The sequence below is a fragment of the Erpetoichthys calabaricus genome, chromosome 2 (genome assembly GCF_900747795.2).
Source record: "Erpetoichthys calabaricus chromosome 2, fErpCal1.3, whole genome shotgun sequence".
Classification (NCBI taxonomy): domain Eukaryota; kingdom Metazoa; phylum Chordata; class Cladistia; order Polypteriformes; family Polypteridae; genus Erpetoichthys; species Erpetoichthys calabaricus.
This window is the reverse complement of record NC_041395.2, coordinates 198,491,152-198,509,841: the sequence shown is the minus strand read 5'-3', so window position 1 is coordinate 198,509,841 and position 18,690 is coordinate 198,491,152. Positions and strand designations below refer to the sequence as shown.

At 39.3% G+C, this 18,690-nt stretch overlaps 1 protein-coding gene across 5 annotated transcripts in view; it reads right to left on the bottom strand.

Moving 5' to 3' along the window:
* The window catches only part of clcn2c (chloride channel 2c), a 118,806-nt gene that overhangs the window by 67,052 nt on the left and 33,064 nt on the right, over positions 1-18,690 (bottom strand). For 3 of the 5 annotated variants that reach the window (XM_051922146.1, XM_051922144.1, XM_028794986.2), the window contains exons 2-12: positions 12,959-13,115; positions 6,800-6,931; positions 4,474-4,602; positions 4,170-4,303; positions 3,783-3,860; positions 3,498-3,521; positions 2,871-2,949; positions 2,628-2,753; positions 2,065-2,149; positions 1,430-1,531; positions 1,250-1,334 (exon numbers count right to left, since the gene is read on the bottom strand). In XM_051922146.1, the coding sequence (XP_051778106.1) occupies positions 1,250-1,334; positions 1,430-1,531; positions 2,065-2,149; positions 2,628-2,753; positions 2,871-2,949; positions 3,498-3,521; positions 3,783-3,860; positions 4,170-4,303; positions 4,474-4,602; positions 6,800-6,931; positions 12,959-13,115 (1,131 nt within the window). The remainder of the gene's footprint in view (positions 1-1,249; positions 1,335-1,429; positions 1,532-2,064; positions 2,150-2,627; positions 2,754-2,870; positions 2,950-3,497; positions 3,522-3,782; positions 3,861-4,169; positions 4,304-4,473; positions 4,603-6,799; positions 6,932-12,958; positions 13,116-18,690) is intronic. The other 2 variants (XM_051922145.1, XM_028794987.2) reach the window with 1 other exon arrangement.

Sequence of the window (18,690 nt, the reverse complement as noted above, 5' to 3'; positions counted from 1 at the left end):
AGGCAGTTTGTTTGTTTGCGCTACTGCAAACTTTACTTTCTTTTTTTATATTTTCTAATTTTCCTACTTTCATATCCTTAAACTGCGCTATACACATGTGGAGAAAGAAAGGTTCAAAAAAAAAAAAAAAAAAAAAAAAAAAAAAAACTAATTTCCCTGGTTTCATAGTCTCTAACCTGCTCTGCATGTGTTTAGCACCAACGTTTGTAAACGTCTTTATGAAGTTCTACTTGCTTTTACTCATTGTCTTAATTCTGAGCCGGATTGGACGTGCTTTTTTTTTTTTTTTTTTTAATTCCACTTGTTCCTTATTTTCTGAATTTGCACCTCGATTATTCTTTTTTGCTCTTTTTTCTGTCCAGCGCATTTGAGTCTCTTTTCTCCGCGCTGCTTTCTTCTTCGCTTAGATGTCAACATTTAATTTATAATGTACTGTACTGTCCTTTTACACTTTATATGCGCTGATAGCCCTGGATCTGTGTGTGCTCAAATCCCGTCTTTTGGTCTCGCGGGTAGATTGCAAGTAGGGCGTGTCTTTGGTCTCGCGGGTCTTTAAAATGTCTTATGAGAGGATCACGTATCGTAGACTCGCTTTTTGCCTTCCACGACAGGATTTCTTTTTATAATAGATAGATACTTCAAGACAATTTGTTTCACAAAACTGAAGATTGATCAAAATTTACTTTTTCAGTAGGACAAAGATTACAAACACAAGGATAGTAATGTTGAAAGTGACTAAAGGACAAAAAGTGTAATGGCCCAGTAAAAAGCCAGATCTCAGTCTGAATGAAATCTAAGACACTATTTCAGAATTGTGGTGCATACGTATTATCCAAAAAATATGGAGCACGTTTTCTTGGAAGAATGGGCTAGAATCATTTCTGAAAAGTGAGCAAAGTGGGTACATACACCAAGGCACTTAAAGTGGTTACTGGCAAAAAACATTCTGTAAAAGCAGGATATTTCCATTTCTCCTTCAACATAAAACAAATTTCAAACTCAAACTGTTTAGCGCTTCTGTGCTTCAAAATAAAGATATTACAAAATTTCAGTGTAAGGTTCATTATTCATTAAAATTAAAGAATTGGCCAAAGGACCCAATATTTTGGCAAGAGTATACATGTATGTATGTGTGTTTAAAACACTTTACACATACACACTGCAAACACTCAAGACATCATCATGAAAACACATTGTTCATTTTGAACACCCATTCAAATGTTTAAAAGTGGGCTTCATTGTCACTTACCTGGCCAGCCATGAACTGCCCAAAGCCAGGTGGAAAAGTGAGAGTGGCAATCAGCAGAGTGACCAGTGCTGGAAACAGCAGGCGTCTGATTATGAAAAATGAAAGATTAGGTTTTTCATAGAACTGTGAAGGCAGCTGACAGGCTTCAAGGTCAGGTAACACTCAAGTAGTATTTCTTACTTTTTCATCAGGAATTTATTGATGGCTTTCTGTTTCCTCATAAATTGCACAATCTTTCGGTTCAAGTAGACAAACAGAGCTCCTCCGAAACCACTGGCAATTCTGTCAAAGAGAGTGCATATGTTAAAGATCCAGAAACTCTCAAGTCTTAGGGTCACCAATCTAGCAGGCTACTAAGCTTTAGCTTACCTAATCATTAGCTACTTGCCAGCCACCTACTGCCCATTGACAGACCCAGGCATCAATATGCAATCAAAACATCAACAGGCAGAATAGAGATGGCGGATTTCATACAAGGGTATTTATCTAGAAGCCAAGAGGTCTATCAGATGTGAAGAGAATTCAGTAAGAGAATAAGTTGTCAAGTGATTCAAACAAGTGATCCAAGTGAGAAACAATGTATGTAAATGACTGCCTACTCTAAGGAGACGTTAGGGTTTCCGAAAGCAAATTAAATATGTTAACAGTGCAGAGATACCTAGATTAATCTCTGATTAGATACCAAAGACTCTCTCTAAAGGACTGACGTCCATACCTATTACCTGAACTACTTCTCCAACATGCTAAAGCATTCTAACATGTGGTCAGTTATGGGTGGGTAACAGAGTGAAATGGAGAACCAAACTGGCACTTACCCAATGACAGCAAAGGCAGGGAGCTCCTGGAGATCAAAGGGAAAATCCAAGCGGAATCTTGTTTTAAATAGAGCAGTGATGGTCTCTGCAAGACACAGAGTTGATATGAGTCTGAGACTTGAAAAATTAGGCTATAAGAAATAAATCCAGATGGTACACTAAATGTGCTGCACAGTGACCAAGCTGGTGGGTGCCAAAGGAAAAAATAGGTCACATCTATGCTTCCATGCTGCTCAACTAGCTAATTGCAAAAGTTTAAATGAGAGTAACTCCTTGCTGAATTCTGTCCAACTCCAGTAGCCAAGCTCTGAATAAAGGTAATAACAGAAGGATGCAAAGGTCAAATAACCATAGTCTCTACAGTTACTACTTTTGATAGGGGAACAATCTGATATATTCAGGCTAAGTAGCTGCATGTCAACTTGTATTAACAACTACATTGAAGACAATTCTATTAGCTGCTCAATAGCTATGTAATAGTGAAACCAACAGTTTGGACATGCAGATCTGAAGCCATATATAAACAGCTTAAGTACTGTAAATGTATACTACAGCTGGCTCACCCTCATCTTTATTCCAAACTGCCAGAACTCTGAAGATGAAGGCACTAAAGGTAGCTGCAAAGAAGCCTCGCCAGTAGTTTCTGACAGCAAAAAAGGTTGAGGTTACTTCAATACTGAACAGTACACCTGTTGAGAGACCATTGTGTGAGTCATTAAGGGAGTGGGGGAGACAAGGACTATTAAAACAGGCAAGTGCAGCAATGGAAAAAAGTAATGTAAAGCTGTGGCCACGGTGGTGCTTACCTCCAATGGGTGCAGCAAAACAGCAGCCAACTCCTACAGCACAAGCAGCTGCCAGCATTTCAATATTGCGTGACTCATTCTGGTGAAACAGGAAAATGGTGCCCAGTCAGTAGCAGATGTGAAACAGGTCATTAACTTCCAATCAACCATGTAAATCAGCCATGATCAGATACCAGTTGGGTAAAAAGCATCACCTGTTAGACACTTGATCACTACAGATGTGGGGAACACAGCTACAATCTGACCAGAGTTGCTTATTGCACTCTAGAACTCAGTTACTACCTTTTATTGTTTCTGGCACTCAAACACATGACACACAGAGTGACATGACAAATGGCATTACAGAGTGAAAAGTCACCTTAGAGTTTATTCACAGCAAGAGGTTAAAATTCACAAAAAAAGTAAATAGGCCATGGCTGCCATTCCCAGTAGTACTACTATCACATTTATCATAAAAAAAAAAAAAAACACTGCTGCAGAGAACACCAAATAGGACCACCACAACCACCATACCAGTACACAAGCTATTTTGGTGGTATCCCATCAAAACAGTGAACCTTGGTGGAAAGTGAAGTCTGAGGGAGTCTGTGACACTCGCACTGCTTCCCAGAAGAGAGGAGGTCTTACCTTATACCCTTCTCCGCTCTCCTCCTGTGGCAGCAAGTGATCCAGAAAAAAAAATGTTTTAAACTGCAGTATTAGAGCAACCCTCACCCCCTCCTTCAGCCAGTCAATCAAGCCCAAACACACACAGACATAAACATCAGTTGCTTCAACTGGGCATGGTAAGGCACAACTAGAAATGGGGCACAAACACAGACACTGAATTCTGCAAGATGCCTGGATAGAGGGGATTAGTGGAAAAGCAAGGTGGGAGGGCTTAAAGGTTGGAAAGGCAGAATGTATTTATACCTCATAAATTCCTCCAAAAAGTGACATGAACTTGCTGAGCAGTGCAGCACACAGACTGGCAATGTGCACGAATGGTCCCTACAGAAGAACAAAAAAACAAAAATTACAAATAAGAATGATACCTAATGAAAGCCCCATGTTAATGGTAACTCTCACATTACAATTCCACCTCCACCAATCTTTCAATGCCCATGTTGAAAACACATTTACCACCCAATGACACGTGCTGGAGGGATTTAGAACTGGTTTGTTGTAAGAGCATTATTACTCTGATTTGTCTATGACTAAGGCTGTGGGTTCCTTTTAACAGTGCAGATTATTAATTCTATTTATGGGATAAAAAAAAATCCTCATTCAGGACTTCTACAAATAAAAATAGGGCCTTACTTCTTTACCAAGGGGCATTCCACTGCCCAGAGCACATGTCAATCCGATCACTTTGGCCACAAATGTTTTGAAGGTCAAGTATTCTTTCAGGACCACCCCCCGGAGGATTGTCTTCATCTCAGGAATACCGGATCCTGTACAAAAGTAGCAGCACATTGAAGAGTTTCATCTGTCGAGGTACAAAGGCTTCTAGCGGAAATTAGTTTGATGTTGTACACGCTAAGGTTTATAAACATGGAGTATGAATTACCTTTACTTCAATGGGGATGGGGGTACTCTGGGGTTCAAATTTAAAGGAACTCACCAACTGCCTGAGGTGCAAGTATTTGGGTAAAACCAGCAGAAAAGGTGATCAGAACAACAGGGTAGGTGACCCATGCCAGATACTGAAGGAAGACATTGTTGCCCAGTCCCCCATACATCCATTTCTGGGCTGGGAAGAGAGGAACAAAAAAGGTACATTCAGAAAAATATCTGGTTTGAGGAGGTGGTGAATTCATTAACAAGTATTTTCTGCATGATGAATAGCAGGATGCAAACACAGACAGACACTAACACACCAAAGTCAACACATACTATAAATATGCTGAAAATCACAAAGGTCAGGCGGTACGGCACAGTTGCCAAAGTATTAAATAGAAAACCAGATATCTGCCATTTGAGTCTCCACCAGAGTCTGTGGTTTAATCTAACCAATAAATAAACATGAAGACATATCCAGAAAGCAGCTTGTTTCACATTGTAAAGTGCACACCTATACAAGGGAGAACACTGTAATAAAATAATAACGGTCACTAAGCCTATGGTCCAGTCTGTTTTGTGCTCTCCAAGGTTGTCTCTGTTTGACATGATCACTTCTGAAGTGTACATGTTGAAAAGGATTGAATGAAGGGGAAATAAAAATCCTTCTATCACTACTGGCTCATACTACTCAGGTATTCAGCATCACCACACCAGGACCAGTTAACATAATTTGTATGCCTTTCTGAAATGTACTGTTAAATGGATATATGAATTAATGACGACATAAAAAAGGAGCACATTAATGAATATATACCCTGTTCCCATGGTTTTGTTTCTTACAATTTGTTTTTGACTAGCTCTGTATATCAGGACAACTCATACCGAGAAGGCTGGCTTGTAAAATTAAAATCTATTCTATGGTGGTGTACAGTCAGACTCCAAGACTTAGGTAAATTGGAAAAATGTTTATTCTCAACAAGAGAAAATTACCATTTGAGTAATGAAAAAAAAAAAAGAATCACACAAATACCTACTGAAACCAGCGCAGAGTGGAGGCTTCACAATCCTCTTACTCTTTCTTACCTTCATTGCCTCATCTCTCCTTCTGTTTTCTAGCCATACATCTTTCCCTGAAAAGGCCTGTCATTAACTAACTTCCAGTTCCAACCTTAATGCACACTGGTACGTAGTTCAATGCCAGGGTGTCAAGGGGTCAGAAGCATGCTTTAAAAGTTCTCAGTCTCCTCTTTAACTCTCTTTACCTTTCTAGATTTAAAAGGAAAGAAACAACTGTTCTGCAGTGGTCTTTGGTTTTCAGAATACTGAGAAGAGTTCAAGTAAAATTCCCACTAGTGTCACTTAGAGATGAGGGAGATTATTACAGCTAGTTAAATACTCAAGCCATAAACCAAGGACCATCCCTCATTTATCCCTAATAGTTTTCCTCCCTAGATAACAACTAACTATATCTAAGCCAGTTTAAAGAGACAGAGCATTAAACAGAATGAACTTTTTCTATAAACTCACGGTTATCATAATGGGCTTTTATTAATCAAAGCCTTGGCTGGTTATAATATGCACCATATTCATTTTCAAATAGAGATTTTCTCAATATGAGCTCTGGTACACATGGTGTACATATATAAAGATGATAATTCCTCAGTTTTATTAGCTCTTGCACACATAAGTGATTCAGCCTGAACCTCCACATCGGCAGTTAAGCAAAAAGCACAGGGAGCAGCACAGAGTGTGAAATGGCTTCTTATAGTCTGGTTTTAGAAGGTGCATTTTGGTAAAGGCTCACTGGCCAAAAGGTAACACAGCCAAGGTTATGAGACAGATGGGAGAGATCATTTGGGATGGTGGTGTTTTTATAAAGTGCAAGTGGAGAAGCCTCTCCATGTTAGTATCCATCCATCCATCCATTTACCAACCCGCTGAATCCGAACACAGGGTCACGGGGGTCTGCTGGAGCCAATCCCAGCCAACACAGGGCACAAGGCAGGAACCAATCCTGGGCAGGGTGCCAACCCACCGCAGTCCATGTTAGTATGACAATTTGATTTCTAGGTAGGACCAGCAAGAAAGCTTGGATTTATTTTGGTATTTGTGTTATTTCTGATACCCATTATTGTGAGCTTTGTTATTAAAAGTAATTGTGTACCAGTTCAAGAACACAGCAGTGATCGGGCAAAAGCACACACAATCATCCATATTTATACACCTAAACAAATCACAATGCACTCAAAAAAAATAAAATAAAAAATAAGACCTACACTCACCAAAGGACACTGAATCACTACAACTACTAGCTGATTTTATATCACTTCTTCCATACATAACCAAGTCATCCCAGACAATGAACCAAATTTCAGTAAGTAATTCACCTTGTAAACAGACAGCAATAGCAAAGTCCATAGCCCAGCTGACCAGGGCCATTAGCAAGCCAAGAAGAATGAGAAAGATCCAGTCTTCCCCAACCCTGGAGATTAGAAACTTCTGACATCTTACTGTGCAAACTAGAAGACAAAGATAGAGAGTTAAACATTAATAGATAGGAACTAGTTCAAGGCAACACTTTTATCTGTATGTGAATAAAATCAAACATGAATAACTGCCTCGTTTCATTTGTGATAAAGATGTTTGGTTTTCAAACATCACCCTTGTGGACATGATATTCTATATTTCTCCCAACACCCTAGCCATGTCTCTCAGTTGTCACAGATCTGCAGATGTTAATCTACACCTCTTGTTCCAGTGGTCACCTGACACTTTGCTTAAGGTCAAAAGTATAATGCACCTACCCTACCAAGAATCTCTCTCTCCCATTTACGATGTTCACACAACCTCAATAATGTTAGAAGATACATCAGGTAGCATGTCATTGGCTGTTCTATAAAGGGGCGAGTTCAACTATGCTAGAAGGTTAACATTCAGTTGGTAATTGTGACATGGGCAGCAAATTATATATTCATATTCACACACTTGCATATAATGTATATATAATATACACATACATTTAAAAACAACTACTTGCAAAATATATACTGAATTTAATTGTACATAAATATGTTGCATGTGATATACTGTACACTTCTTTGTTATTTGTGTGTCTTTTGTTGAAATTGTATGTTAATTGTTATAAAGAGTCATGCAAGTGAGAATTTCATTGTATAACGTGCATCATGTACTGTGTATATAAGACAAGCCTGACTTGATAAGACCTGGTTATATTTCACTGTTGGGGGTGTGCGTGGGTGTGTGTTACTACAACAGAAGATAGAAATCATCACAGATTTGGATGTAAATAAGAAAAAAAAAATTCTTCATGTGTGTTGCAACATTAAGAAGAATAAGCACACATTAGTTCATAGTGTCAAGACAGGCAGAGATCCAGCAGTATCCGGAAAAAGCCTGTACACACCACCACAGTACATTCCTGCAGAGCCACATCTCTGCATGCTGGAAAAACAGGCTCATTGAGCAGCAGTGCAGAAAGCAGAAGAAGAGTAACACTTCAGTGAAATCCTTAACTTAGATAGGTTCGTAAACCAGTTGGAGAACGACCCTTAACAGAGCCGGATACTGTTAGGAGTGCTGCATCTTCATCTAAAAAGGTCAATAGACAAATAAGCTATATTTCTGCTAATAATACATTTAGTCTTATAAGATCTCAGAAGGCTGGATCATCACCACATAGACACCGATCATGTCTGACTCTTACTTTACTTTACGTTTTATCTCCTGGGAGTCCAGTCCTGCAAGATAAATATGATTTATCCAGTGACGTTACTAGTTTCACAAAATTAGAGATCAAGTCTTCACATCCTGCATCTTTATCATCAAGAAGACTGTTGACCATAAATCAGCAAGTAATCATTATATCTAGGAATAGTCTTTTGTACTGTAATTGTACCTTTCCGAAATCTGACCCTGTCTTAGTTAAGTAAAGTGGAGTTTTTAAATATACGACTATGGCTCTGTCATTTTGTGTACCACCAGGAGACCTTAAACACTCTCAGTATCTATAAACTTTTAATACTAGAATTGGATCCTCTTGGATTTAAGTGTTCTACAGAAAAAGTTTATCCAAGAAACAACTGGCCAGTAAGCTTAACATCCATCATGGGTAAATTAATTGAAGCAATTATTAGGGAAAAGAGAGCATCACAAGCCTACTAGCAAACAGCATGAGGTAGACTGCCTCGTTAATATGCTTTTGTTGGTTTTTCATAGAATTCCAGCATATGATCAGAAAGATGCATAGGATATTATTTAGCTTGAATTTCAGAAGGCTTTTGATAGTGCTCCACATAAAAGGTTAGTGATCAAATTAAAGGAAGCTGGCATTCAGGGCACTTTGTGTAGGTGTGAACAAAACTGTCTTAAACACTGGGAGCAAAGGGTTATGATGAGAGGAATCTTATGAAAATTAGATGATGTTGAAAGTTGTGTCCCTCAAGGATTAGTGCTGGGGTCATAGCTCTTTATAATATACATTAATAATCTGGACAAGTTGGTCAAGTTTGCAAATGATACTATACTAGGAGGAAGGGCAGATTACATAGAATCAGCTGAAGCATTATAGTGGGTCCTGAACAACACATAGACTATGGCAGAAGAAATGTAACATAACCAATAGTAAAATATTACATGTAGGATGTAAAAATGTTAGATTTGAAAGCTCATTGGGAGGAATGAAATTTAAAACTACATCTTATGAGAAGGACCTAGCAATCATTAGGCACTTTCCTACCACAGGAATTTTTTTTTGAGGAAGCAGGGACTTTAAGAAAGTCTGGAACTTTTGTAGCATTCCTACCTCAGTAACTCAGGTCATTTGTAGGCACTAGTAGGTAGTTCCTGATACTTTTCTTTAGCTCCTACTTCAAGGTATGTATTTTTCATTAACCAAGAACTATCACGGGAAGAATTGTGCTGATTGGTTTGACCATAAGCACTGGCACCATCTTACAAATCTGCTAGTGATCTGAACTTTGAAGTGTTGTTGATGAAAATGGAGTGCTGCTCTTCTCATCGTATCACTTTAGATAGCCGTATCTCTGGTGTATCATGTTATGCACTGCATCAAGTAATATTCTTCCTCAAGAAGTCACAATCACTTTGAACCAATAAGGTGTGGGTGTCTCCCATTAACTCCTGATCTTGCTGCAATTTGCACTGCATCATTCTTCATAGCAACATCCAAGGTACACCACGCCATACTCCTCATCATAGCAATAAGTGGGGATTACTCAGTGAACTTCCGAAAGCATGTTTTGCAATAGGTTACAGTTCCTGTTGTGAGGTGGAAACACAGCTCACAAAAGTGTCCTAGGGCCTACATCATACAAGAACTCATTGGTTCCAGAAAATAAAGTTTCTGTGGTGGAAAAATGCCTATAGTTGACTCATCATTATCCGTGTCCTGGCAGCGCATAGAAGCAGTGTAAAGAGCTACTACAATGTTAGGCGACATAGCATGATGCGTAGAGTACAAGTTAAAGGAGGTTATAGTTAAACTATATAAAGTAATTCACTAATGAGGCCTCATCTGGAGTAATGTATGCAACATATAGTAGCACTATAGAAAGCCCAGAAAAAGATAACTAGGCTGATTCTGGGACTAGGAGGTATGAGTTATGTGGAAAGACAAGAGGAACTGAACCTTTCAGTTTAAGGTAGTAGAGCTTAAGATGAGACATGATTAAAGTGTTTAAAATTATGAAGGGATTTAATACAGTGTATCCTACCTGTTACTTAAAAAAAATATATTCAACAAGAACATGGGGACACATTGGAAAGTTAAGATTACATTTGGCAGAAATGTCAGAAAATTTGTCTTCACACAAAAAAAAAAAAAAAAAAAAAAAACAGACACATGGAATAAATTACCAAGTAGTGGGGCTGTAGGAAGCTTGAAATCTCAACTCAGTGTCACTTTGGAGAATTTAGGTGAACATGATTAGCGATCTTGTTGGGGTGAATGATTTTCTCATCAAATAATCTGATTTGTGCAAAATTTACCACCCTGGAGTCACTAGTGTTCTTGTCCTGATAATCTAACCCCACTGTCCAAAATGAAAACAGCCAAAAATATGTTGGGCAATACTAAAATAGGCAAAATGAACAATTCCTATCCACAAAGACTCAAAATAAGGCAAAGTAGTCTCACACTTGCCACAGGCAAAATAGAAAAATTGCTTTACAAAGAAAATGAAAGACCATGTAAGAGCAGATGAGACCATTATAATGTAACACTAATATGTAACATAGTACTGATTATCCAACTTTGGAAGTCTTAATTTTAATTTAAAAGTCTGATTTGGGATGAGTGGTCTGAGAAACTAGAGAAGTGTTTTATATAGTTCAGTAATGTGTAACATCATTGGATGTTCCACAACTAAGAAAGCTGAATTGCTCTACTCACAAAAGCTTTTGAAGTGAAGTTCTAAAAGTACTATGTTAAATAAAGCTTTTGAGTGTTTAGTAGATTACAAGAAAAGGTCTTGTAACAGCAGTGAAAATATACTGTAAATTACCTTATACAGTACTTTGTTTAAAAAATAAAATGATTCTGAATTTAAAGACACAAAATATTATAAATACTGACTTGCTGATGTATTCATTACTAAGTAATCGTGACGGTAGTATATCAACATGTTGGCAGGTCTTCCAGTTCCACTATTATTTTATAATGGCACATCACCTACCCTAAAACAAATTCTGGGCAAGTCTCTACTGACATCTTGGTGATTTATCTTCATTTCTATACTAGTTGGGTGGTAACAGAGCTCCTCCCACATTTCAGCATCTGTAGTTTAGTAATCTGTACACATTACAGAACATCCAGTTCTAAGCCTCTCCCAATTATTTTCTTCAGATAAGAACTTCCTCCCACTGCTCACCATGACCAATTTGATGCCGACAACATGTTTTAAACGCAGTGTTCCTCCCATTCCATACCTATTACTACTACTCACTATTTCTAGAAAAAAAAAATATTAGGTACTGCCCCGTCTCATCTAATGTGCTCAACTCTAACAGAACCAAAACACAAGAGCCATGTCATTTTTAACATGGACACAATTCATATACAGAGGGGGGCTGTCAGTAAAAGTATTACTGTCACTTTTGGACTCTGCACAATGAAAAATAAATAATCGGTCAGACAGTATACATATTTTTTTCCATTTGCTCAAAAATATACATATGGATCCAATTGTAAAACAGAAAACAGCACACACCACCTGAGACACAAACTCACCTAATTACATTGTGTACATACAGTATAAAAATCAAAACACAAAAAGGTAAAGTTTATATAGATAGTGCAGAGATAAGATCTGATTCCATGCATAGACAGATTCAGAGATCATAAAATACAGAAATTTGTACATCAAGTAAACACACATAGCCTTACCAGCTGGAAATACAGCTTGCTTATGCAACATTCAAAGAACGCTGGCCTGTAGGACATCAAGACTGTAAACTATCCTTACTGCACCAATTTGCGTTCCAATTACTGCATATGATGCTTGCCTTGACAACTAGTGGCTGTGCATGCAACAATAATGATCAGACATTAAGGTCCAATTTCATTGAAGTTCTTTAATTTTTCTTTTAACTATAATAAATTGCTATGGTTTACAACAGTCATTGTTTAAGTTTACTAAAACAGACAACTCCCAGTCCTGTTTTCGCCTTGATTTCTCATTAGAAAGCAATTCAAGAATAATAATAATTCACAATTTTCCCAGTAGATGGAGCTCTCATTCCAAAAGTATGCACAAGCACAAAACAGTATTTAGCTGGGGAGTATCAAGGGTCCACTAGGCTAATGTAACCTCACTGTCCACTGCTCATGGTAGACACATAGCCTTCAAGCACATGCATATTAGTTGTTGACAGTCTTTACTTCACTAAAAAGGAAGCAACTGATACCATTCATACACTCACTGCTCCAGCTCACTGCCAAAGTTATCATGTGGCAGTGCCAGGTGACCATCAGTAAGATGCCAAGGGGGAGGGGGGAAAAAAAATGTTTCATTGAGTGCACTCACAGCTGAGGGCTACAATGTATTATGCCAGTGAAAAACTTCGTGGAGGCTGAGCCGCAGCCGGTCACTGAATGTACAGGCACTGGCGTCTTGTTATCAGGATTCCCCAGCGGCAAAAAGACGTATTGCAGTGTTTAATGAGAAACGGATCCTTCAGTTTCCTGCCTTTGATAACTGGACCCACAGGGGGCCATGCCCGTGGCGTAGCTTCCTGCCCACTAGGGTGGGATCATCAGATGTATATTTATTGCAAAGGTTCCAAGAAGTCGGCCTGACGCCAAACAGTAGCAGCCAGCCATAGTGACCAGTCAGAAAACAAAAAGCTTTGACCAATCCCTCCCAAGTGCTGACCACATATCAGTGACTGAAGCATGTGCAAGGAACTGTGGGAGATGCACTTTGTTGGACTGCTTGTGGAAATCTTAGTGTTTTGGTATCCCACTACATCTAAACAGTGCTCCAAAGGCAATGATGTGCACTACTCACTTCGACATTTGGTGCAATGGCCTTTCTCGTACTCCAGCAGCTCTGCAGACCGGCTCCGATCATGCAGAGGGGTTCTCCTAAAGCTGCTTTTCTCCCTCAAACGTGCTGCCTCCTCCTTGGCGAATTCTCCCAGCTCCTGTGTGTACCTGCCATACATCTGTGGGGAAAGAAAAGGTCAGATAAACTGGGAGAGAAACTGTCCACTCCTATCACTGGACAGCACTTTACTACCAGAAGGGATGGGGAGTAAAGATTGTTTTAAAGGGCTGCTTTTAAAGAGTCAGGAACAGGAAAAGTAAATGATGGATCTGATAAAGTATAATCTAGCAGTATGGATCAGTAATCATCACATAAAGAATAAGAAATCTGTGACCAATGCTGTAATGGTTTGCAGAGAGGTCCACTCTGGTTACCCTTGTGGAGCTGTAACCACAAGACTCCTACTGAATACTAAGTAGCAGCAGGCTGTTGCCTAGCAACAGAATCTTACTCAGGAGCCTGTATTTTTGATGGATCTAGCAAGCAAACATACAATTCTAACCCTACTTGTCTTTTCTTCATGTGCCTACAGAGTAGAAGTGTGCAGAAAGCGATGGAGGGAGAAGATGAAAATATAAATTATGATCAAGGGCACAACACATAATAAGGGTTCAGGTTCTCAAGAAGACTTAAACAGTCAAAAGGCATGAAAGCAGAAACAGAATCCTATATCTGCACAGGACAGACCAACTGACAGGAATGATACTGTACCAACAATAAACAATAGGAGTTTAATGGCATTACCATCTAGTATAAGATACCAAACACTTCATTGACTCTGCACAGAAGACATTAGGACACCAGTATGATATTAACCATGATGTGTCTACCAACTAATTGAAACATTGGAATTATGATTCCAGACACCTCATGAATAACCAGACATACTTGTTTACCTCTCTGATCATTTGAACAGTTAAGAATGCATATCTGATCCTCAAGAACAGGCAATGTGAACACGCCTTAGCACGAGGGTTGCTGGGTCTCAATGTCCCATAGGAACCAAGCTGCTTTCTCAGCATTGTCCCAGAACAGCCGACACCCGATCTGAAGGCAACATGCTCATTGTAGGAACAGTCGTGCATACAATAGCCATAAGTCTAGCCTTTGGAAACACAAAAGGCCATAGGTCTGGGAAAAACGCCAGCTCTACATCTCTGGTGGACACTGAATACACAAGAGTTCGAAGTGCAGGTTACTACTACCCTTGTATAAAAAAAAAGAAATGTAGCCAGCCAGTGTGATTTGCTCAACAACAGTAAAGGTAGTAAAGACAGTCCTTACAATTTTGAACTATAATAGGTCAAAGTGGTGCATATGTCCACAGCTGAAAAACATGATGCAGATATGAACAAAACTCAGAACAATCAAATCTAGGAATCCCTCTGCCCTACACCATGAACACAGCTTAGTATACAACTATTTAAGATAAAATAAACACACTTAACCTACAGAGCAATGTCCTGGCACAGTGCATTGATCAGAGTTGCATTTATTTATTTATTTAAACTGCAGCATGTTCATTGTTCTATTCTGAGACGCACTGTGACCACAAGGCCACCTTACTTGCGTCCTTCCTTCCTTGAACCAAGACAGTGGAAGTATGATGTTTCTTATCAAACCTCCTGACTAATCTAAGTGCAAGAGAAGACAGAATAATATATCAGGAACACAAGGAACTAATAAGACAGTTCAGTGTGGATTAATGACCAATCAAGGGCCATAATGGCTTTCCATCCGCAGTCAGGCTTCATAGATATCTAAGCTAAGCTGCTGAACTGGGATAAGCTGGTAAAGACCTCAGGCAAATTTAACCTATAACTGAAAAGGTGTGCTTGGTAAAGTGTTGTGGTAGCTTTCTCAGGATAACCAAGTTAAACATAAAGGTTGACTGGAAAAGATATAAGCCTTGTTTCACAATAAGACTTCTTCAGAAATCTGGAAAAGAGAAACTACGACAATTAAAATAAGGCAACATTTGGGGTGAAGGCCTCTGTCTGGAGAATTCAGTCACACAGTGAAAAGGGACAAAAATGAAAGCTAAGATAGACTGGGGAGGATTTACAAAACATTTCAGCCAGAATAAGGGATGAAGACACTTCTTTAGAATCCATTATAGCTACAAAATGACAAATCTGCATGCATAGTCTGTTCAAAAGAGTGAAAACACATGCCTCGAAATCAGTAATATGACAATAAACGAGTCATGTTGCCAAATAAGGGTGTTTCTTGGAAATTAAATGAAAAGAGGCAAGGGAATAGCAGGATAAATCTGTGTAATAAGGTATTGGGAGATGGATGGAGAACAGTTTTGTTCGGTTTTGTCAAAGTATAGAAATAAAAGCTTTTCTGTCTATCTGGACACAATGGACAAAAATATCAAAAAAAAAAAAAACAAAAAAAACTTTCAATCCTCCAAAAATAAAACTCCAAAAGATGTGTCAAATGATTGTCAAGTGAGTGAAAATAACCAAAGTATCAAGAGCAATTAAGTAGCGGAGTCCCAGAAGATTACATATCTAGAAACCTTTTCTATAAAGGGATGTTGCTTAACAATCTACTTACCTAAGTCACAGACCACATTGCTCATGAGCAATAAATTTCTAAAAAAATAAATGGTACTAAAACACAGTATTGGCATTACCTAGAAAGTCAATGATGCGCTCATGCAAGTAAATAAATTTCTTTGGAAGGGACCACAACAAATGAGTAAAAATAACAAATAAAAAATGTCTCACAATGGTGATATTATAGCACCACACCAGCAGAAATAGTACTAGTTATTATAACAAAATAAAAAACACACACACACAGGCTCATGTTATTGCCACTTTTAACTCATCATGGAATTAGTTTGGAAAAAGATTTGTGTGGGCTTTGAAAGAGAAATAATGTTACCTATCAAATGAGATGTAATCGTTTAAATGTATTGTCATGCATTTTAAAAGGAGATGAAAAGATAACGAGATTAATCACTTTTAATAGTGTCCTACACAGTTCGTCAATTCAGGCATCCATCCAGTTTACATGTAGTTGGCTCTATGTCGGAGATTAAGGATGGGGACCTCAAACGCATCTATAATTCTCTGTAAAAGACTTAGAGATGTTGGAGGATTGGCAGCGCTAACAGTTGCAACAAGAAAACATTGAGGCAAGATTCAAATGAAGTGCCTATTTGTCCTGTCTACATTGCCGATGGCACGAGTTGCTCCATTTATTAATACCAAAGAAAAATTTAGAGAGCTTATCCCAAGTTATGGAGCTCCAGCACCTCAGGGTGTTGTTTACGAGAGACGCAATTGTGAGACAGACCAATGAAATGGTGCTGTGGTACATGTTTTGCAAATGTCACACCATACAAAGATGGGGAAGAGGAAGTTTATTCCTCAGACAAAGATTTTGTCTTATTGGTTAGTCTACAACCCAATCCTCATCTATGGTTATGAGCTCTTGGTAGTCACTGAAAAAAATGAGAGCAAGAGCATATAGGTGGCTAAAATGAGGCCCCTGTATTGGGTTGCTTGAGCTACTAGCCTTATTAGGAATATGGAGCCATCAAATTTTGGGGGTGGGGGTCTGTGTGTTCTAAGCAGAACTGCCGCTTTTCTAAATCGGGAGGAATTAAGGTAGTTGGGACATGTAGTTAAAATACTCCCATAAAAAGCGTGCCACATATTGTCCACTGCAAGACCCAGGACACGCCAGAGGTATTATATTGCTTGACTGAACTGGAAATGTCTAGAAATTCCTCTGGAGGAAAAAGGTACTGAGGCCAGGGTAACTTCATCTGTCCAGATTACCATGCTGCCATAGTGACACCGACCAGGATAAACACAGTAAAAGTGAAGTGATGTTAAAAGACCAGCAAGTTGTTTCCTGGGCAATTCACATTAAAACTAGCCAAAAGACTTTGCTAAATGTCCAACACACAGTTCTTTGATTGGAGCAATTACCAGCAATATCTTGTAAGAACTCTGTTTCTCATCCTCAACCTGTAGGGGGCACTCTACCCTTTTCAAGGTAAAAGCCACTTCCTTGGACTTGGAGGTGCTGATTTTCATGCCATCTGCTACAGTAGGTGTAAGGTCACAGCCTAATGAAGCCAACAGGCCCACATCATCCAAAAAAAGCAGATATCTAATTCTGTGGCCACTGAACTAAACCTCCCTTCAGCTGTAATTAGAAATTCTTTCCATAAAAATTCTGAAAAGATCTGGTGATCTGGTGAAAGGGCAGCCCTGGAAGAGTACCACACCCACTGGGATTAATTGTGACTTACTGTCAGCAATGAGAACCAAGCTTTTGCAGTTGTACATGCAGCAAATAGCCTACAACAGCTTGCACGGTACCACATAACCCTAAAACAAACCCAACAGGACACATTGAGGGACACGATCATATGCCTTTTCCAAGTCCACAAAACATATGTAGTCTGGTTTGGCATACTCCCATGAACCCTTCAGGATCCTTGCAAGGGTGAAAAGCTGGTCCAGTGTTCCACGCTGGGACAAAATCTGCATTGTTCCCCCAAAACCAGAGGCTCAACCGACAGCTGAATCCTCCTTTCCAGAACCCTGGCACAGGCCTTCACTGGGAGGCTGAGGAGTATGATCCACCTAAAGCTGGAACACACCCGCTGGTCACCTTTCAGCGGAGGAGTTGAGATCTTGTTCACAAGTTAAGGGAAGAAAGGAATGGGAGATCAACAGGCAGAGTGGAGCAGTTTCTGCAGTCATGAACACATTATACCAGTCAGTCGTGGTTAAGCAGGAGTGGAATCGAAAAGCAAAGCTCTCCATTTACCAATTGAACTATGTTCCTACCCACACCTATGATTATGAGTTTTGGGTAGTGACTAAAAGAACTAGATCGTGGATACAAGCTGCAGAAATTATTTTCCTTCACAGCCTCAGAGATATGGTGAGAAGCATAGACGTTCAGAAAGAACTCAGGGTAGAGCTGCTGCTCCTCCGCATCTAAGAGTGAGGTGGTTTAAGCATCGGACAAAGACGCCTTCTGGACACAACCCTGGGGAGGTGTTTTGGGTAGGTTGAACTGGCAGCACACCTTGGGGCTGACCCAGGACACACTGGAGGAGTTATATCTCTCAGCTGGCCGAGGAATGCCTCAGCATCCCCATGGAGAAGTTGCAGCTGGTGGTGGGGGAAAAATGATGTCTAGGCATCATTGCTTAGACTGCTGCCCCCACAACCCGCATCAGAATAAGAGTCAGAAAATGGATGGATGGATCATGTAAGAAAAAGTTATACTACCTACATCATGTTTATGTATATGAAGCCTGCATAAAACATCACAAGATGCATTCCAAATTTAACAGACACTCAACTCCAGTGAAAATAAAGCATCAATAATGTCAACAATAATTGAAACTTAACAGTTCTTGTAGAAGCAGATAGCTCCAATCCCACTGTTGGGGGAGAATGGCCATCCACATATAGACAGGGAGTTTTCATACTTGCCAAAAACAACAAAAGACACCACCACCACTACTACTACCACCATCCTAATTACTGCAAAAACAGGGGCATTCGACACCACAGAAAGAACTACACCTATCTAAAATAAAAGGGAAACCCAGTCCCATCAAAGCAATAAGACTCACAATTCCAACAAAAAGAATAGGTCACTAATTTAGGGAAAGACAAAAAAACTTCAGTGGAGACAACTGACAA